A 22,002-nucleotide genomic window follows, 5' to 3' on the forward strand; every position below is an offset into this window, starting at 1 on the left:
GGAGTGGAAAGCCTCGCCTTTCTCCTGGAAAGCACCGGGTGGTTTCCAACTGCTGACCCTGGAACTCCCAGCCAACTCAGAACCCACTTCACCGCTAGAGTTCCTTTATTTATAAATGTAACTAATCACGATGTGTTTCCACGATGTTGATTGTAACGTGACAGCTATTCACGCCCATTCAAACCAATATAGAGTCCAGTGTTTGGGGCACAGAGAAACACGGTATCTACTTAATACTCTTTAAATGTTTGTGTTTTTAAAAATTAAATGGTGAAGCTATAGATGACAAAGGGTACACCATAACAACTTCTACATGCATGATGAAGGAACAAGGATTACATCCAACACAAGTTGTGCGGCCATTCCTGTTAGTCTTTTGGAAATCATTCATGGCCATTAACATGAACTCAGCGCCCTCCTAGCAGAAACCCCTCCTTCCCCCTAAATCTAGGAACTACAAATAATCATTGGCTTCGATATATTTGCTTCTTTCATATGAGTGAGTTCACACAATAAACATCACCCTTTTACAACAGACTCATTGTGCTCGCCGTGATGTTTTTCTCAGGGCTCATCCATGTGATGGCTGGCACACACAGTGCTTCCATCCTGGCTCGTTGTGGTTTTCCTCCATCAGGGTAGGACCAGAACTCACATTCATGGGGTGGGCGCGCTGTGCTCAGCCCCAGGCTGGGCGGTTTCCACATGGGCTCTCATTGCGCGCACCCCTCTGGCGACATCTTTGTATTGTCAAATGACCAGACATGTAAGGAGAGCTAACATTGCACCCCCAGATAAGCCTTCAGCAATTGGGCTGTTGACACAATTTTTTAAAATGTTGCTGGAGAAGAGGACAAGTAAGAGAAAAGGAAGGGGGCAGGGGGTGGGGTGGCACACAAACAAATGAAAAGAGTTTGGGGGAAGAAGAGGGGTCCAGTCCCAGTTCCCCAGACAATGAAAAGCAGAAGAAGGTGAAGCACTCCAGTCCCCAAGTGCTAGACCGATCTTCAGGATCCTTCAGAAGCCCAGGGCACACTCCTTGAAGGTGGGTGAGTGGTTAAGGCCCAGAGATGTCCAAGGGGACTGCCGACACACAGGAGACGATGTTGATTACGCTTATCAACTCGTGCGGCTAGAAGTGCGTGCTATGTGACCACCATCGTCATCTGAAGGCAGCAGGCAAGGCCTCGGGGTGTCCTCATCCTTTCTGCATAAGGGATCCAACTGAAGGCAGGTTCTTTCCAAAACAGTGGCCCTACTTCTTTGGGGCATGGTGATTAGCTGGAAAACCAGGTCAGTGATTTACCAGGTCTGGGACCTGCCCTGAAAAAGTTGTATTGCTGACAGGTCCCGAAGTGATGCTGCAAGTTTGGGGGCTATACAGTTAAGATCCACCAGCCGATTAAAAAACAACACAACAGACCAGAATCTCACGGAGACACGAACAAGGCAAACTCTTCACCGATTTCGACAGAGACACAGGCAGGACACTGCCAATTCCCCAGCACCTAGAACCCCACACAACTCACGACTCCAGGTGGTTTCCAACCACAGTGACCCTACAGGGTAGCACAGCAAGACAGTCTCAGGGTTTCCGAGAATGTACGCAGACTCCCACTACTTTCTACCAAGGAGCAACTGGTGGGTTCAAACTACCGACCTTTCCTTTTGGGGCTGAATGCTTTAACCTCTATGCACTCATGGCTCCTTGTGCCCCAAACAGTGACTGGCATCTTTGAGGGTACATTAAAGAAGTATTGCAACAAAGCCACACATTAATATCAAGATGTGAAGCTATACTCCCTTGCCATAGCCTCCACCTAGGTCTATTACCTTCTGAAGGGGGGCTTCCCATCTCAACCTCTTCCCCAAAGAACCCTTCCCCTGATTTACACCATGTCAAAACCGCTAAGTTTTGGCATCCTCCAAAGGCTTTTTGCTGGTTCTGAGTCTGGGGAACACAAAGCAGTCTGAAAGGGGACAAGATCAAGGTTATAGGGTGGATGAGGGAAGGTTTCCCAGCAAAATGCTCATCAGACACCCCGCGTTACCCTCACAAAAGGAGCAAGAACACTGCGAGATAGAAACAATTCCTTGGAGCAACTTGCCTGGCCATTTCCTCATCAATGCAGATTTCAGAAAACCTCTTTCCAATAAGCGCCCGTGACTGTCCTGTGTTCTTCAAGAAAAGCAAGATTACCCCTTGGGCATCCTAAAAAAAAACAAAAAAACAGTTGCCACAACCTTCTGAACCGACCTGTCTCATCTTAAATTCACCCGTGAAATCTCCTGGACCTTCTTTAAAATGTTTGCTCCACCTAAAAAAAACTGTCAAACTTGGTTGTTTAACATGGGGCAGCGAGCGTTCCTGTAAATTTTTTACAAAGCTTCAACGATTTGGGAAGATGTCTGACCTCAAAATCATTTTCCTCACTGCACAAAAGAGGCCACGTGGATTACGGAGAGATCTTGTCTGCCGTCATCCCCGATGGCAGAGACGGGTTCCCATTTTGTTCGGAATAAACTCGCGCATGCCTGCGTCTTTGACTTACCCTCATACTGGTCTCCTGCGAGAGCCAGCGGATTCAATGTGCCCCACGGCTGAACCCACGGCTAGCAAGTGGCTTTCAAAGTATCTGTCCCATATGCTGGACACAATGGATGTCGGTGTGGATTATGAGAAGAGCTGTACGAGCCCCCAATAAAATGATCGAACAAAAAACAGGACCTGTCCCAGAGGGACTGCGTGCCATGGAATTGCCCTGAAAGGAAGGGAACCCCAGGGGAATGACAAGGACAATCACGAATCACAGGGACAATTCCACCACTGGCTTCAAGTCCACTCTGACTTACAGTGGCCCCAGAGGGCAGGGCAGAACTGCCCCCCTTGGGCTTCCGAGGCTGTAACGCTTTCTGGGAGCAAAAAGTCTTCTCGTTCCTCCTCAGAGCGGGTGGTGGCTTCAACCGGCTGGCCTTGCGGTTGGCAGACCAACACATAACTCGCGGTGCATCATCCCCTCAATCCTCACAGCAACCACTGAAGCAGGCACCTCGGTTTCCCCCATGAAGCAGGGGCGAGCACAGGCGTTACATGGTAAGGGACGGCCCATCTCCCTGCCAGGCAGTCTAAAGGCGGGATCAACATGCATGCCGAAGTGTGGAGGCTGAGCACACGCTGAAGCCATGAGAAATGCAATACACCTCCGTGGCCTTCACCTCCGTGGCCTTCCCTGCACTATGGACGAGGAGTCAAGCACAGGCTTCCCAAAGGTCAACTAATAGGACACCCAATCCTGAAACAGATCCGCCTTCTGCCAGGCCCACTTGGAGGGTGGGCAGAGAATCCAACGGTGATGTTCCATGAAAGGGTATGGCATGCCAAGCCGAAAAGCAGTTATGAAGAACATCTCCTTTTAAATTATTATTATTACTTTTTAAAGAAACCAAACCCACTGCCATTGAGGAGAACAGAACTGATGTCACAGGATTTCATTTAGAGAACTATGGGAGTTGGTCACCAGGGTTTTCTTCCGCGGTCCCACCGTGGAGTGGAACCGCTAACCTTTCTGTTAGTAGCTGAGTGCACACCGTTTGTGCCACTTAGTCCTTTTGTAAGCGTACCCTGTCGAGTCGGCCGCTGAACGAGACCCTTGGAGCCGGGTGGGTCCATTTATAGGAAGTGAAAATTGCTCTACGTTGGTTCTTGTGTAATTCTGATCCTGTACAGGCTGACACCATAAACGTGGAACACCTTGGGACCCGCAGGGGGTGCCCCAGTGATGCTGGAGGTACTCCCAAGAAACAACAGGAAGAAGTCATGAAGGGACAGGGAACAATCCAATTGCTTGACATGTTCTGCAATTGCTGTCTGCTGCTACGCTTTCCCACCATTTCCAGATAAATGAACTCAGCACGAGGACAACGAAGAAAAAAAGACGGCAGTCCATGAAGCCTGCAGGCACGGAAACCTTACCTTTTTACCGAGGATTGAAGACGCAGCTTCGGCGGACCCCAGATTTTATAATACTTGGTTACATACAAAATTTCAATGAACTGTTATTGGCATGGCTTTCAATGAACAATAACTCATTAGCACATCATTTTGAGGGGTCAAAAGTTACCTTCAAAAAAAGTTACCTTCCAATTTTCAACTACACGCCGCGGGTCAGCATCCCTGATCGCACACATTGCTTGCTCAACAGCCAACTATCGGTTGATGTTCCATGCATGTTACATATAGTAGAAAGGAGTCCTGGGGTGTAGTGGGCTACGGATTGAACTGCTAACTGCAAGGCCAAACACACCAGCCACCGGCAGGGAGTAAAATGAGGCTGCTGGTCCCCCTTCAAGGTTCAGTCTCAGCAACCCCGGGGGACAGTTCGACTCTGCCCTACAGGGTCTGAGTCACAGCTGACTGAGTAGCAGAGGGTCACACGCTAACACTCCAAACCACTCACTGCCACCCCGTTGGCCTTGACTCAGAGCACTCCCACAGGACAGAGTTGAGCTGCCCTGTGGGTTTCTGAGCCTGTAAGTCTTTCAGAAGATAGCCCCATGAGTGTGGCTCTCGTACCCCACTACAGCAGCAGGGCCTGGCTTACACACTGTAGATACAAATGCATCTCTGCCCTTGAAGGCCTTGTTCAGTGGCTCTCAACTGTGGGTGCTGTTGACCCCAAGGGACATGTGTCTAGGGACACTGCTGGTTGTCTCAAAGGAGGGGGGTGGTAGGTGCTATTGGCATCTAGAGGGCAGAGACCAGGGATGCTGCTAGACATCCTACCACAATACAAAGGACAGCTCCACGGCAAAGACCTAGGCGGCCCAGAAAGTCAAGAGTGCCAAAGCCCAGCTCCAGCTGGAAACTTCCCGGAACCTAGAAATCTGAATTTGTCATGAATTGTATCTCACAGTCACTGAAGAGCATGTTTTCTCTCTCCTGTCCCCTGCTGACCATGGAAGAGCAAGAAAGCAAGAAGGCTGTCCTAGTCAGCTCTGAAAGCCCCAAAGTACCAGGCACTGTGTTCTGCACTAAGCAGGTATCTAATGAATGTGTGTTAGTTCATTTAAACAGAGACTCTCTGGAAGGGGGTTGGGGGGAAAAGTGAGACTTTAGACGCAACTGAGACGTGAGAGACTTTCTACTGAGTAGGGCAGTGTGAAGTTGGGAACACAATGTTCATCTCCCATGGGCGCTACCCCTTCCAATCCTTACAACTCTTTGGGGGAGCCAGGATCACTATTGTAGGTTAACTAGAGCATGGTGCAGTGGTCCCATGGTTACCAGTTGGAAACCACCAGCTGCTCCGTGGGAGAAAGATGAGGCTTTTTACTCCCATCAACAGTTTCAGTCTCAGAAACCCACAGGAGGCAGTTCTACCCTGTCCTGTAGAGTCACCATGAACTGAAATCAACTTGACCCTGTCCTGTAGGGTCACCATGAGCTGAGATCAACTTGATGGCGGTGAGTTAACAGAGCACAGGAAGGAGCCCTGGTGGCGTGGCGGGTTAAGCTCTGGGCCGCTAAGTGGTCAGCTGGCAGTATGAATCCTCTCACCACTTCACTTACTCCTAAAGAGGGGCTACTTGCTTCCGTAAAGACTGACAGCCTTAGTAACCCTGTGGGGGCAGTTCTACTCTGCCCTATAGGTTCCCGATGAGTCGGAACAGATTCGACAACAGTGACCTTGAGGTTTATAGATCACAGATATATGCCAAAGGTCACGCAGCTGTTAAGTGGCCGAGAATATTTCTCAAACCAGATCTTCGAGCGCCTGGCTCCTTCCAGTACCCCACGCTGGCTCCCAAGGCCAGAAAACTCATCTCTTGGAGAGAGGCCCCTCCCAGAAGCAGGGTGTCTCAAATGCCCACAAGGAAAATCATAACACAAAGGTACAGCCAATGCATCCTGCCAGTGCCGTGGCCCCACCCCCCTTGAAATTTCTGCTGTCCAATATGGCAGCAAAATCAGGCCATTCAAAATCCAGTAAAACCAAACCCACTGCGATGAAGTAAATTCTGACTGACAGGGACCTCATAGGACCAATGAAAACTGTTCCACGGCGTTTCCAAGATGATAAATCTTTAGGGGAGCAGACAGCTGCTTCTTTCTCCCATGAGAGAGACTGGCGAGTTTGAACTAGCAACCTTGCAGTTAGCAGCCCAACATCTAATCCACAGTGCCATCTGAGCGCCTTAGTCTTTGCAAGGAGTGTGTAAATAGGCTTAAATGCAAGTTAGAGATGCATTTAAAGTCCAATCACAAAGATGCTTAGAGTCTACAAGGCAATTTCCTCCACAGGCTCATTTTAAAGTTTTAATATGCTGGAGCTTAAGAAAAGAAACCCAAGTTCCTCCTCCCCACCATTCAAATAATCAGCAAAACCAGTGCATTAGGAATAATGGTAAAGAGAGCCATCTCAATGCACAGCACAATTCCGGGCCCTCTCTTTCTGCAGACGCCACACTCCAGCTGGCTCAGCACGGGCAGAGCCTACAAGCAGGGCTTTCTCAGGCCCGGACTTGGTGAAGCACACGATAAATAACATATGACGGCCCGTCTCTGTGAGTCTGACAGTATCGATCCCCCAAATCAACCTGATGAATTTGTCTCGTTTTCATATTACAGAGGGAGAAGTGAACATGACAAAGTATTCTGTGGCATCCGAGCCCCTTTTAGTCTTTTTGAGCCAGGGAGACCAAGTGGTGGCTGCCTATCCTTCACTGAGCCTTGGTGGCCTATACCTTCTCAGCCCAAGCGGCATGGCCAGAGCTCAGCCCCAGGCGTCCCAACCGACTTGTACCAGACTAACCATTCCCTCCACGTGGCAGGCACCCAACCTGAACCAGGACCCAGCCTCGCCCATTCCTCCAGCCCCAGGGTTGAAGGTCTCCGGAGTATAATGGTCTTACTTCTTTCTCTCTTAAAACTGTCCTGTCCCTCACTGCCCTCCAGCCCTTGCCACAATCACTGTTACAGGGTCTTGGGGGTGCTATTGGGCAAAATGCCAGGCTAACTGCAGGGTCAGTGGCTCAAACCCAGCAACTGCTCCTTGTCAGAAATAAACAGGGGCGGTAGCTTTCATGGACTCACTGAGTCAGAATCAAGACAAGAGAAGTGATTTTGCTATGGGTAGAAAGGTTGGAAGTTCAAAGCCACTGGCCACTCTTCAGAAGAAAGATGAACTGATCTGCTCCTATAAAAATTTAGCCTTAGAAACTACCTTAGAGTAGAGCTGATACAAGTCAGAATCCACTGGATGGTTGGGTTGGTTATCGTATGGGTTCCAGATGCCTAACCTCGGCAGCACCCACGTTCTATATGGTTTGCCCTGGTCCAACCTATTCCCAAAGAAAGAAAACCCTTCCCACGACGATGCAGTGGGGATTCCAAACACCCTCAAGGAATCAAAGGTGTCCAGTGTGCACTCCTGAGCCAACTGGATTCTCCAGCACTTGGGAACCCTTTCTTGTTTCACCCCATCTTTGGATAATATAATTTTTAATCATTTTATTGGGGGCTCATACAACTCTTATCACAATCCATACATACATCCATTGTGTAAAGCACATTTGTACATTCCTTGCCCTCCTCATTCTCGAAACATTTGCTCTCCACCTAAGCCCCTGGCACCAGCTCATTTTCCCCCTCCTCCATGAACCCTTGGTAATTTAACAATTATTTTGTCATATCTTACTCTGTCTGATGTCTCCCTTCACCCACTTTTCTGTTGTCCGTTCCCCAGGAAGGAGGTTATGTAGATCCTTGTAATCAGTTCCCCCTTTCCACCCCACCCTCCCTTCCACCCTCATGGTATCACCACTCTCAGCACTGGTTCTGAAGGGATCATCCATCCTGGATTCCCTGTGCTTCCAGTTCCTATCTGTACCAGTGTACACCCTTTGCTCTAGTCAGATTTGTAAGGTAGAATTGGGATCATGATAGTGGGGGAGGGAAGGAAGCATTTAGGAACTAGAGGAAAGTTGTATGCTTCATCATTGTGACACTGCACCCTGATCGGCTCTTCTCCCCGCGACCCTTCAGTACGTAAAAGAACGTCCAGTTACCTACAGATGGGCTTTGGGCCCCCACTCCGCATTTTCGGATATTTTTTGGCAATGCCTAGAAATCCAGAAGTTGCTAGCACACGGCTCGGCATCTGCAGGGCCTTTTCTCCCCGTGTGTCAGAGTAGAACTGTGTTGCATGGAGTTTCCAGGCATTTGTTTTTTGAAGGCAGACTACCACCCTTTCTTCAGAGGCTCCCTCTGGGTGAACTTGAACCTCCCTTAGGGAGCAGAGGTCAACCCAAGAGTGGTGAGGGAAGGGTTAAGATGAGCATAAAGCACATTCTTCCCAGGGGAGCTTGGGGCCTCATCTGGTCACTGAGCTTCAAGAACCTCCACCTGTGTTCAATTCCCCACAGCTGTGTTCCCCAGTGAGCAGTGCTGAGGTGGAGCCTGGAAACGAACAAGCAGCACGTGAACTTGGGAAGCCGTGGGTTGTTTCTTCTAGACAAGTTATCTTGGGTTCCTGAAGAGACCAAACCAGTTGCCTAGGAGGCAACCCCAGCTCACGTCGGTGACATTAAAACTGCGTTCGAAGGGCTTTCAATGTCTGTTTCAAACCAGATCCCCAGGCCTTTCTTCCGAGGTGCCTCTGGGTGGATTCAAACCGCTAACCTTTTGGTGTGTTGACCATGTGTACCACCTAGGATCTTGGGTTCCTACTAATAATAGCAATCATAAAAGAACTACGATCAACCTAATTCTGACTCATACCGGACCCTGTGGGGCAGTTTAGAACTGCACCTGTGGGTTTCTGAGAGCGCCTCCTCTTTTACCGGAAGAGCAGCTGGAGCAAACTGCTGGCCTGTTGGATTAGCAGCTCCACTTGGGATCCACTGGGTCCCTCAAGACAAAATACCCACCGCCATCGGGTTGATTCAAACTCACAGTGACCCCGTAGGACAGTGCAGACCCCTCCTTGGGGGCTCCAGGGCTGTAACCCTGACAGGAGTAGAAAACCTCATCTTTCTCCCACAGAGAGATCAGTGGTTTCGAACTGTGTATTTAATGAAATGTAGCAGCCATGGGGGAGAAAGACCAGGAATAAACTGGTACTTAGGGATCATCAGGCTCCTTGGGGCTCGGTTTTGTTTGTCCCACATATAGTAGTGCCCTGAGCCTGATACTTGACCTCTTGATGCCTGTCTTTGTCCTTCTAGGACAAGGATGCTAAGACCCACTTCACAGGCTGTTCTGTGGGTTAAATGTGCTAATGCATGAAAAGCACTTAGTTTAGCGCCCTCAGAACACACGGGGACTCAATAAGCATGAGCTATTATGAGCCCATAGACCAGAGACTGCGGAGTGGCAGTCCTTAAACATAATCTGGCCTCGGGGGACATACTGCATCTGGCAATACGCAGTGAGTGGGGTCAAAGGCTGCTTTTTCCCTTTGATAGGACATCCTTAATTGTCCAATTCCACCCCGACCCCGACACTGCCCCTCTTATTTATCTATTTGCCTAGCCCTTGCAGGAACCAAAAGAGAAACAGGGAAAAAAGAAAAAAGGACTATCAAGTCAATTCTGACTCTCAGAGACCCGGTATGCAGAATAAGGTGGCCACTGTCGGTTTCCCAGGCTGAAAATATTTACCAAGAGTCGAAAACCTCTGCTGACCTTGAGGTGAGAAGCCCAATGAGCAATCCACTATGCCACCAGGGCTCTGCCCTTACAGGAAAGCACCCCTATTCTAGACCAACTTTACCAACAGAGCCAACATGAGGCCCCGGGGTTCCTTATATTACTATGTTCCAGGCCAACAGATCGCTCTTCATACTAACTTACTTACTTGCTACTTCCCTACCTTTGGCTTGGGGACACTACTGGTTCAGGATTGTAGCCTTCCCTGCAGGAGACCAGGGTTCAATTCCTGCCCAATACGCCTCACGTGCAGTCAGTGGAGGCTGCTAAGACGCTGAACAGGTTTCAACAAGAACCTCCAGACACAAATGGACTAGGCAGAAAAGCCTGGCTATTTCTCAAAGCCGGCCATGGAAAGCGCTATGCCTCACAACGGTGCAATGTGCAACCGTCACGAGGATGGTGCGGGCCTGAACCCATGGTGCTGGGCTTCTCTGTAGCCAAGTGGTTCCAACAAGGTTGCGCGTGACTAAAATCACCCGGGCCACACCTTTAAAATATCCAGGATAGGCTCCCATTCCTAGAGTCTAATTTGTCTAAGGCCCAGGTTATCACTGGTTTTAAATACGCCGCAGCTGATGCAAATGTGCACCTTCCCAAAGTGCTCTACGATTGCCCAGCCAGGAGCTCTCGCTGTCCTTATCTCAGGGGCTCCCTGGAGCCCAGTGACTCCCACCTGCTTCTCTGGCGCCTCCTCTCAAACCCCAGCACAGGACTAGATGAGTCTTGCCTTACGACTCCTGTTGAGTCTTGCTTGGAAAAGCCATGTGTGTTTCAGGCGCCTCTCCCCGAACAAAGGGTAAACTCGAGAGTGGGCGGATGGCATTTCATCTCTCTTGCATCCCCAGCAGGAGGAGTGGGGTACCAAGCCCGATGGCGGGACCTGATCTGATGGCAACGGTGCTTCTCACTACTGCGAGGAGTCCGCCGGGCGGAAGGCCCTGCTCAGAACGGAGAGGTCAGTAGGGGTGGGAGGGGGCGCGGGATGAAGTCCTGGGAAAGATGCAGTCCTGGAGGAGAAGGGATGGGTCAAGTCCGGGCTGAGCGAGGAGGGCAGGAAGAGGGGGCCACCAGAGTAGAACGAATCCATGAGGCCAAACACAAACACACAAACAGGAAACACACCAGAGGCACCGAAATACGCCAGGGTCTGAGTTGGGAGGAGAAACAAGGACAAGCTCTCACCATGTCTCCTTGGACATCAAGGCAAAGGGTTAGAATTAATTTGATTAAGTCCTAAAAGAAGCCACGTGTTCCAGCACCCCTCCAAGAGCTGGGCAGAGGTGAGGGGTGAGGCGGGGGGGGGGAAGACACCCTCACCCACCAGTTCTGGGGCCTCCAAGGCCACCCTGCCCTAAGCCAAAGATTACTGCACCGAAGTGCAATGATGTCCCTACTGAAACTCACTCGATAGAGCGCCTTTATGGACACATTCAGCCAGAGATAAAGCTTTTATTCAGGGCATTACTGCGGCTCGTCCTGTTACAATAACCAGATTCTTTAGCCCCTTTGCCCAAGTCGCTGGACAGCGCCCAGCAAGGCACGAGGTGCAGACCACCCCCATGGTTCCCCGTCTCTGCCCCCTCCTCCCTTCACTGCCATATTTATACAGGGGGCTTGGGTGTAAAGCAACATCACGGGCTATTTGAGAAAATAAATCACAAAAAAGACAGCTCAGGAGACCACTGCACAGGGAAGGGCAATTCCATTATGTATCTATTTATACATAATTCGTCCCGTGTGTCAGGCACTACACTTTACAAGTATCAACTCACCTCATCTTCCTAACCGTTGTAAGCTGCTGTTGGAGCCAGTCTCCATTTACCAGGAGCCCTGGGCAACACGGATGGACGGAGACCCAGCTGGCGGTGCGTTGCCAACGAGGCCACCGGAGCTAAGCATGAAGTGCAGCACTGCCAGGAGACCCACACTTGGGGCTCCTTAGCATCTAAGGGCGAATTCAGCCGCAGGACAACCCCTAAAAACCCAGTCTCTGGTGCGCTGATTCTGACTCACCGTGACCCCATGTGTTAGAGTACACCTGTGTTCCATAGGGCTCTCTTAGTACCCACAGGTGACGATGCTTATTTTCTAATCCAATCAACTCTGGCAGACAGGTGACCTCTGGGCGGGGTTTCAGTTGTACATGGTCTTGAGCTGATGAGTCTCGGGGGGTCTTCACCTCCATGAGTCCTGTCTGGTCCTTCTTTAGAAATACATCTGAGCTCTGTTGTGTTTTCCTCCCATTCTAACCAGAGCTTTCTATCAGGTTGCTGGTCTGTGGTCAGCAGCGGAGGCCAGGCATCATCTAGTTCTTCCGGTTTCAGGTTAGAGTCCCTGGCTTGTCGTTCTGTGGACTAGCTTCCTTCTGCAGCCTTGGGTTTTCCTTCAGACTTTTAATGCCAATGAGCAGAGGCCAATACTTGTTTCTTAGATGGTGGCTTATAAGGCTCCAAGCTAGATGCCTTGGTGGCCCAGTGGGTTACACACTGAGCTACTAGCCACAAGGTAAACGGTTTGAACCCACCAGCTGCTCCAAGGAGTCACTATGATTTCGGATCAATTGCATGGCAAGGAATTGGTTTTTGGAAGGCACCGAGTGCGATTTACCAAACTAGGATGTGGACCATGAACATTACGATGTCATGCCAACTGACTTGCACTGTCCCATGAAACAAGGGTTCTAAGCCCTTCAGTGCAGTAAACCAACTCAGTAAACCAACTCCAGGAGCAGTTTGCCTGCCAAGGAAGCCCATGTCTATGTGTGCTTTGACATTCGTGGATGTATGTGCAGTCCTCAGAAACGTATGCTTACAGACACAACTACACATGCGTTCCAATATATGCATCCACGTCTACCTTCCACAGGTGTTCAGTGGCTGAATTTTCCACCAGTAGCTCGTCAGGTCTTTCTGCTGCGGAGGCTCCGAGTGAAAGCCAATCCCCAACCTGGTAGTTAGCAGCCAAGAGTGTTCACCAGATTAGCCACCGACTTGAAGTCATTAGCCCAGTCATGCAACCAGTGAGCAGGGTCTGAGAATAAGAACTCGGCACCAGGCCCCCAGCTGTGGCCAGTACACTCAGCTGCCCCTTGCTTGGCCTTTAGGGCCACACGTGTGGTTAGGTACTCATAAGCCCTTCCTGCTCCCCGAAGGGCTGACCTTGAAAGACTCACAGGGAACGAGGCAGGGCTTAGGGTGCTCCGGTTACATACACAGAGCCCCCAAAGCATCAGAAACAGGGAAATGCAAAGGGGAGGTAAAATCTATATGCCACAAGTTTATTTCCTGTGAACCCCCAGAGTCCGAAACTACCATATTTCTGTCTCATTCAAATGAGAGCCCAGCAATCAGTTAAGTGTATGTGTGCTGGAAGAACCCAGACAATCTCCTAGGTAGTCAGGCATGGGCTGGCTGGGAGGACCCAGGAATTCTACGCCACCACCCAGAAGAGGGGCTTCCCCTCCTCAGTCTTGTAGGTAAATAGGGTGCCTGCCAACTGTGGGCTCTCTCTCAGCTGAGCTCGCATGCGCACTGGTCTGTGGATTACAGACAAACCATAGATATAGCAGCCCCAACGAGCCGGTGAGCGACAGCCATGCTGGGTAGTGTTTCACTCTCCGGCCTCAGGGCTGGAAGCGATGCTATTTTTAAGCGTTTTCAGTGCCACCAGTTAAAGAAGAAATTAGTTGTAGCTCTCGGCCAAGGGGAACTTCCTTTACAACAGTTAACCAATCAGCTGCACTGTCACACCCAAACCCTTCCTGCAGCCCCGCCACACGAGGAGAGCACCTGGTTCCGTCCTGCTGGGGACCTCAGAGAACCACGATGGTCCCTCAGCTTGAGGGTGTTCCCCCACCCCACCCCTAGTTCTCAGACCAAGCCAGGTCCCTCTCCTGAAACAAGGTCCTAAGCCCCTCTTAGGTTCTATTCTGCATAAAGTATACTTTTCACTTTCTGAGCAGCAGAAAAGTAATAAAAACAGAACAAAAAACCCTAACCTCGATTCTGACTCAGAGAGAACCTATAGGACAGGTCAGAACTGAACCTGTGAGGAGCAGCTGGTGGCTTCAAACTGCTGACCTTGAAGTCCATTAACTGACCTTTCAGCGGCAGAAATGAAAATCCACAACATCAAATGAGACATTAAAAACACGAATGCCGTTACGAGTTAGTCATCCCTTCTAGTCGTTTCCTTCTTAAACGCTGACTACCTTTGCCCTTCACCTGGCATCAAAAGGAGTCTCACTTATTCTGTATCTTTGGGAGTCAATTGTTGCTATCGGCAAGTTAACGTCAAAATGTTTCTGTATTTTTTTTAATACCATACCTGAAGGAAATCTGAAACATATTATACACCCCGGCCCCACACCAAAAAAACCCACCCAAACAGAAGTCAAACCTGATGCCAGAGTAAATTGACTAAGAGTTCTAAGACTGTACTCCGCAAGCAGCTGGTGGGTCCTGACGGACAATCTTCCTGCTTGACAGCGGAGTGCACTTTAGCGGCTGCACCACCAGGGCTGTGGCACACACCTCACATTCCCAAAGAAACACCAACCTGCTGCCATCGAGTTGACCTGGACTCGCAGCACGCTATAAATCCTAAAAATGGTCCACCTTTGTGGGAGCAGACAGCCTCAACTTTCTCCTGAGTATCAGCCGGAGGGTTTGAACTATCATCCTTTTGGTTAGCTGCCAATGCCACACCCACAGCACTATACGGGCTCCAGCCTAAAATTAAAATATGTACACACACACACACACACACACACACACACACACACACTTGCGGTTGACTACAATTCTGAATGGCACCTGTAGAGTAGAACCAGGATCCTGAGTTCAATGGTGAGTAGATAGCCAGGCCTTTCTTCCAATGTGCCTTATGGGTGGATTCAAGCCTCCCAACTCTTTGGTCAGCAGCCAAGTATGCTAACCATCTACACTACCCACCCTAATTTTCATAGATAGGCCACTAACACAGCCACCTCTTGGCACCCTGAGGCTTCTTCCAAGAATCAAGTGCACCTGGTTTCCTTCGCGCTTTGCCACTAGCTGGTTTTATGACCTTGGGTAAGCAACTAACTGCACAGGCCCTAATTTTCCTCTCTTGCAAAATGACGGGGTTTGGGTCAGATGGCAACTCTGTGCTTCAAAGACTCCAAAGGTGGCCTGAAGAATACTATCTATTATTGCATTCGCGAAATGACGTTTTCCTTGCTGAAGTCAGTTGCTGTGGCAACAAGTCTGATTCATGGCATTGCATGAACTTGGGCCCTTGGGCTCTCAAGGGCAGAGTTTACAGCGGCTGTTCAGGCCTTTCTTTCAAGCCACCTTAGGGTAGGCTCCAGATGGCCACCTCTTTGGTTTGTAGCTGAATATGTTAACCAGCTATCCTATCCTGGGGCTCCATTTCTTCTAAGGGCCTGTCAGGTTGAAACAATGTTGCCTGGACATTACAAACGCAGCAGTCAGTCATGCTGAAGTAACAGCAAGCTGACTCAAGTTCATCATTCTCTCCAGTTGTCCTTCCCTATGGGATCTGCTGCTGCCAGTCCTCAGTGCGCCCAACTCCAGATGACACCAGCCCAGGTCCGAGTTGCTCAGGTTCTCCAGCAGGGCAAAATGCTGGGCTTAGCTGGCCGTCACCATTTCGCAAAGTTAGACTTACTACAGGTGATTGGGGAGACCCCAAAGCTCCCCCACCCCCCGCCCCGTGAAAGTCGTGGGAGGAACAAGCATGCATTCTTGTCCTTGGATTCTTTGAGTTCTAAAGCCACATAGCTTCGGGAAGAACAGTGGTTGAAGGAAAAATGAGAACCACAAACTTAGCCAAGTCTCTTCTTATCTAAAGTAAAAGTTACATGATTCGTCTATGTTAATTTTGTGAGCCTCTTCTCCCCAAGGTGCTGATCCCTGTCTCAGTTGTTGCTTTGGGGGGCCTCCTTGCTGCCGCGCACAACTTCTCTTCGTCTGCAAGATGTATTTTCCAAGTCACCCTTGAAAGCCAAAGAGGATCAGAGCTGGAGGAAGACACCATTAGTGGTTTCCGATACTAGCCTCCCCATCCTTTTCCTATGAAAAATGATTAGAAAAAGGCTTTCTCGCGATCATAACCGTCTCTGCAAACTACTTATAAACTGCTAAGAGGCATGAAGATACACATGAAACCACATGCTTAGTATACCTCCAACAATTCCTGGAAGGGGCCCTCTTTAAGAAACAAAATGAAACAGGATGTGTAAGAATGCCAGCCTACTATGTACTGTTTTTTACCCCCTTTTCTGGTTTTAAGGGTAACTTCATGAGAACTGGTGAGGAGCTAGACTCTCTGGAGCTAGTACTCTCTGAGTACTGGAAGCGACAGCTTTGCACTCATTCTCCTTGAAGGAATTCAGTAAAAAAGTAGGTGGTTCAAAAGGAAGGGGCGTAGGTTACTCAGGGAGAGTTGATGTCCACTGGACATACAAACGCAGTATTTAGACATCAGGCAGTGAGCAAAGTAGCCAGAGAATGAACGATTAATACTGGGAGCTACTTGCCAAGTGGATCCAAGTCCCTTACCAAAGGAGATCTTTGAGCAAAGCAAAAAAAGACAGAGGCGTTTGAAGAAAAGGACTACTTTATTATGCTTCCAAGAAACTGGAATAAAAGTAACTTATGCCCCCTCCCCAGTCTTTCCATCTGCAGGTGCTGCGGCTGATTCGCATCTCAGGATGGCGTGTTATTTTCCGTTTGCATGTTAGCATTATAGAGCACAGCATTCACCTACTCTTCCAAGGATTGCACGAGGGGATGCATAGGACAACAAAAAAAGCCCTCGCCTGTTCCCAAGGGTGGGTTCGTTTGCTCACAGTGCCATAGCTTAGGGTGCTTTGTTTCCGAGGGCAACTGGAGGGGTACCCTTGGTACTGATTATAGTGGCGCTATCTGAACTGCCCAAGTCTGGGCACTGCATTATATGAAAACTTCCATTTTGGGGTTAGGTAGTGACTAAAAATTCTCTCCCAGTTCAAACTTGGCATCAACCATTTATCTCAGCAGAAGCAAGATTGAGTACAGAACCACAGGAACCTGGCATTTTCCTCCTCTTCTACTTGTCCAGGGGGGAAAAAAGGAGAGCGAGACCTTGCTGAATTAGCACCTATGGTTTCCAACCATTCTTACACGGAAATTCCAAGCATCGAGGGCTGTCTGCCCAAGCATCCTCAGTGGGCCGCTCGGACTGGATTAAATGCAATCAGCAGGGACAGACATGGACTCTTGCATTCAAAGATTCCAAATTTTCTGGAAGGAGAATGCAACCCCGCTTCTTTGAAGATCGGAGAGGGCAGAAAATGATGGAGCCGCTTCTGCCGTGCAGAATGGCACTTCTGACTATGGCTTGTGTGGAATTGCTTCGCTTCCAACAGACCACCAGCCGAAGTCAACGTCACCTAACAGTGTGTGGCTCCGCCACGGTGAAGGTTCTCACGACAGCTACCAAACTGCTCCAGCTCAAAGTTGGCGGGTCCAAACGTGAGGATGAGCTGACCTTAAGTTCTCACAGCCCAAGACACACAGGCCATTCGATGTCACCATCTCTATAAGGCAAGGGTCCTCAAACTTTTTAAACAGGGACCACCTCACTGTTCCTGACCCGTTGGAGGGCTGGACTATAGTTATGAAAAAAATGGGGCAAAAACACCCGGCGGCCTAGATAAATACCCTCACTCGCTATAAGGTAATGCTTGACACTTCTATCCACTGCTAAAACAGCAGGAACGAGTTCTGGTTCACTGGCTTCCGCGGGGGGCTGCTAACTATGGGGTCAATGGTTACTCCCATAAAGCCTGACAGCATCGGAAAGCCTCAAGAGCAGTTCTCAGAAATCCTCTATAGGGTCATCAGGAATCAGGATCAATTCGATGGCAGTGGGTTTGCTTTGGGGGTTAGGGTGGCACTTTTTGTCCACTGAGAACAATTAGGTTTAGATAATCCAGTTACATGAGAAATATCACTCTAGATGACTTTGTCCATTATTTGTAAACAAAGGAGCAGTACATAGATGGTCTTTCATTCCATCTCTCAGTAATACAGGAGAGTATGAATACTAATTTTATTGGCTATCAATGTATTGTATGTTTCACATAAATCACATTTAAGAATCCTTTGCTGTCCCTATTTTACAGAGGAGCAGCTGAGCCTGGAGTGAAGTTATTTGCCCAAGAAGATCATACAGCTTTTAAAGAAAAAGGCCACTACAGCTAAGTAAGATGGCAGTCATGCTGTTCTCCCATTAAAAAGGGGGTGGGCAGAGCGTGCTTCTGATCAAGTTCTTTGATATTGTGAAGACAATTTGGACTGGAAAGACATGGGGTCGGCCTTGTGAACCGGAATACTCAACTTCTTTTTGGACACAAAGTATTAAATCGTCTATCTCTGCTCAGTCACTTAACTATCACCATCCTGTCTTGCCTGCTTAAAGAAAAATCTCAACCAAATTCCAAGAGACTAAAAGAGGGGTGGAATAGACTATTGAGAAATAAAACACAAAATTAAACTTTATATTCAGAGTGTAGAACTTCACAGACGTTGCCGGGGTGAATGTCCTACAAGGACCCCTCCCCCAACAAATGGGTTAGGCAAAGGCTGGATTCTCATGCATTCATGCTTCTGAGATGCAGTCAAGTAACGTTTCTAGTCCTGTAAGAAAAATTTGTCTGAGTGCATAAAACCAAATGGCATATATTCCTGGAATAATCATCTCATGGCAAGGCGTACAGTGTTGAGGTATTTTGGATGGTGGTTAGGGTAATTTTTATACTTTAAGCACTATAATACAATGAACTACATATAAATTTGGCCAGGCAGTCTTGGAATGCTGATCCACCAAACTCTTCAACATTAAAAAAAAAAAAGAGGGGGGATAGCGTTCAGTGGTCTTACAATTTCCCATTATCAAACCTAGCCCTCCCATAGACCTGAACCCCATCCAAGAAGTGTGTGTCAATAGCTAGTTGTTTCAGGGTAGGTGCACGATATAGTGGCAGAACTGTGTAGGGGGTAAAATATGCTTGAAACATGTCCAAGCGCGTTTTGGTCAAGTCAGTAATAGTGCTTAAAGCTAATAAGCGCACGGAATATTCTCGTGCGTGAGAAGCCAGCACACGGGATACTGTGGCGGCAGGTACCACACTCCCGTTTCCCCCCTGCTGGCAGACCCTAGTTACTAAAAGCCAGAGCTGCTTTGACGGAGACTACATCACACCTCCCCAGTGAAGTACCTCTGTGGCTAAAAAGCCTTGAAGCTCCAACCACCGGGAGAAACCGGGCACAGAAGAATCACAAGAATTTCCATTTTTCCCAAACCCATCCCATCTCCCAAAGTGTTCGCGAGGGGCTGACTTCTCTTAAAGACCTCCCGCAGCCTCTTGAGTCGTCCCCCCTCCCCGACCCCCCCCCCCAAAACAAATAAAATTAAACCCATTTGGAGTTGAGACAAGGTGAGGTCAGCAACTGGTCATATCAACCATTTAACTCACAGAGTCCCGTTCTGTTCTAGCCTGGTCGGGGCCAAGCCTCACCACCACGAGGCCGAAGACAGGCGGTGTGGAGGAGGGGAATGAGGGAGAGAAAAGGAGAAGGGGGGACCTCCGGGCCCCCCTTCTTCCCACTATCCACAAAAGGGAAAGCCGCACACTGACCTAAATCATCTCTCCAAGGAGCTTTATAAATTACAGGGACAAAGGGTGGGGGTGGCGGGTGGCCCGGGAACCCTACAGACACCCTCCCCTCTGACCCGCCCCCTCCCCCTCCAGCACAAGGGAAGGCAGGCAGAAATCAGCTCAACTCGACCATCGGCGAGAGCCCCCCCACCCTCCGGTTCTCATACGCCCATCCATCCGCCCCCTGGAAAAAACACACATCAACACCATACCCACCCCCCGGGGCGAAGACTCCTCTGGAGGTTCCAAGAACCGAAGGCCGGGGCATTTACTTAGTTAGATTTTCTTGCTTACTCATTTCCCTCGAGCACCCAACCCCCCGTTGCCACTCCAAAACCCCGCTTAACCGCCTACCCCTCCAGGCTGCAGCCCCCCCAGCCGATCCGGCGGCCCCGCCGCCGCGGCTGCCCCCACGCCGTCCTGGTCACTAACCTGCTGCTGTAAGGGCATTTCCGAATTCAGCCAGGCTCCGGGGCGAGGTGGGGGGGGGGCCGGGCGGAGAGGGGGCCCGGAGGGCCGAGCAGACCGGTGGCGCCGGGCGAGGGCGGGAGCCGGGGGCGCGGGTGGGGGTGGGGAGGAGAGGGAGGGTGGCGGTGCCGGGGGCGGGTGCGAGGGCGCCGGGACGGTCCCAGGCCCGGGAGCCGGCAAGCAGGAGGAAGTGGGTGCCCCCTCTCCCCCTCCAGCGCCCCCTCCCGCCGCTGCCTCCTCCCTAGTCACAGGCGCGTCCTCCGCGCACGTGTGCGAAACGTCACCGGCGGGTCCCGGGAAAAGGGACAGACCCGGGCGGCGGGACGGGAACCGGCAGCCCCCGCCCTCCGTCGCTGGGGGGCGGGGAGGGGGACAGGGCGGGGAAGGAAGGAGCCAGGGGAGAGGCGGGTCAAGGGCAGGCCCGGGGCCGGCCAGGAAGGCCCGGGCGCCCGGGCCACGCGGGCGCCGCTATGGCCAAGATGCGCCCAGGCCGGGGCGCCAGCCCATTAGCCCCTCACCCCCAGACAGCCCACACCCCAGCCGGCACCCAGCTTCCAGCTCCACCTCCAGCCCTTTGTTGCCTGGAGTTACAGATCCCAAAATGTGTCAAGCACAGACCAGCAGAGCCCCTGGGCGCCGATCGTGCCTTAGGGACCCCGGGGCGCCCACAGACCTCCAGGGCCTGCGGGAGGCGATCACCCCAATGGTGCCCCCCCCAGCTCCCACTCCCCGGTGCCCCCCAACTCCCCAGTTCATTACTCCCTCCCCCACCCCTTCTCCATCCGGGGCGTGACCCCTTCCTACGCTCCGAGAAAGAGGAAGCTTCGAGTTGGAAAGAGAGAGTGGGGGTAGGGAAAAGTGCAGAAAAAGGAGGTGTGGGGGAGGGCGAAAAGTTTTTGAGTGTTTGATGTGGTCACCACCAAGGCTGTCCCCGCCGCCCCGCCGGCCTCGCGGAGTCCCCCGACCCTCGCAGGGGAAGAAAGCACACGAGTCTAACAATGAGCCCCCGTGGTAAGGGCAGGCGCCCAGGCCCACGGCGCTCGGCCCTGCACTCCCAAGGGGCAGCCAGCAGCGTGCTCCCCACCCGACACGCGGGGAGACCACCTCCCGCCCGGGCCGGAGACCGTGGGGCCCGCGGGGTATTACCGGAGGGCCGCCGCCGCTGCCGCCGCGTCCCAGCGCTGGTGGCTGCTGCAGCAGCCCGGGTCTGCTGGAGGGTCCGTGCGGCGTGGTGTAGAGGAGGCTGCCGGCGGTCTGCTCCGCGCCGGGGCCACTGGGGAGGAGGGGGCCGGCGGCTGTACCGCCGCTTTGGAGGGAACAGGAGGTGGTGGAAGTGTTCGTGGTGAGGATCTGGATGTAAGCGCCCGGGGCGGCGGCGGCGGTGGCGGCGGGGAAGCCTGGGCTGGCTAGCAGTGCCCTTTTGTCCATGGAGGCTGCAGCGGCGGCGGCGGCGACGACAGCCGCCCCCTCCCCACCCCCGGCGGTCACCAGGTACTGCTCCAGGGCGGGCCGGATCCCCTTTCTCATCTCTTGCTCCTGCTCTCTTTATTGTTACAGTATATTAATGTATTGCTCTCAATTTCTTTATTATTTGCAGCTGGAGTTTCCAAGTCTCTCCTTCTCTCCTCCCCGCTCGGGCGCTTCCGAGCCCCCTCTCTCTCTCTTTATTTTTCCGCCAAGACGGGTCCCGGGGGCCAAAAATAATCGGGGCCCTGGAGAGAGGAGGGTCCCAGCCACGAGGATATCGAGCCCCGAGGGAGGATGGAGGCTTCGGGGCCGGCCGATGCAACGGATTGCGAGGCGGCGGCGGCAGCCCGGGTGCTGCGGCCGGCAGCTGAAAAATGGCTCCAGGAAGCTGCTGCTGACAATGAATGAAGGGATACGGTTTACGCGCCAAGGTCCTCCCGCGAAACTCAGATTTCCCGCCGGCTTTTCAAACCATATTTGCATATCCCCGCCCCACAACCCGCCGCGGTCCGTCCCCGTAACCCATTGGGTCTCTAGCGCCTTCCTTCAGTCCCAATCGTTGAGCCGAGCTGCGACTAGCTGTTTTCTATTGGCTACCGAGTATCATGGTTACCGAGACGACTGGGCTCTATTTGCATACGCCTCCCCGA

General features: G+C 51.3%; 1 protein-coding gene across 3 annotated transcripts in view; it reads right to left on the reverse strand.

Annotated features, from left to right (window-relative positions):
- The window catches only part of E2F3 (E2F transcription factor 3), a 97,245-nt gene extending 75,517 nt beyond the window's left edge, over positions 1-21,728 (reverse strand). Inside the window, exon 1 of one of the 3 annotated variants that reach the window (XM_075533392.1) lies at positions 21,032-21,728. In XM_075533392.1, coding sequence (XP_075389507.1) covers positions 21,032-21,412 — 381 coding nt within the window. In that variant the 5' untranslated portion in view covers positions 21,413-21,728. Of the gene's footprint in view, positions 1-19,849; positions 20,270-21,031 lie in introns of those variants that run through there. The other 2 variants (XM_075533383.1, XM_075533401.1) reach the window with 2 other exon arrangements.
- Positions 21,729-22,002: the final 274 nt, after the last annotated feature.

The sequence above is a fragment of the Tenrec ecaudatus genome, chromosome 1 (genome assembly GCF_050624435.1).
Source record: "Tenrec ecaudatus isolate mTenEca1 chromosome 1, mTenEca1.hap1, whole genome shotgun sequence".
NCBI lineage: Eukaryota > Metazoa > Chordata > Mammalia > Afrosoricida > Tenrecidae > Tenrec > Tenrec ecaudatus.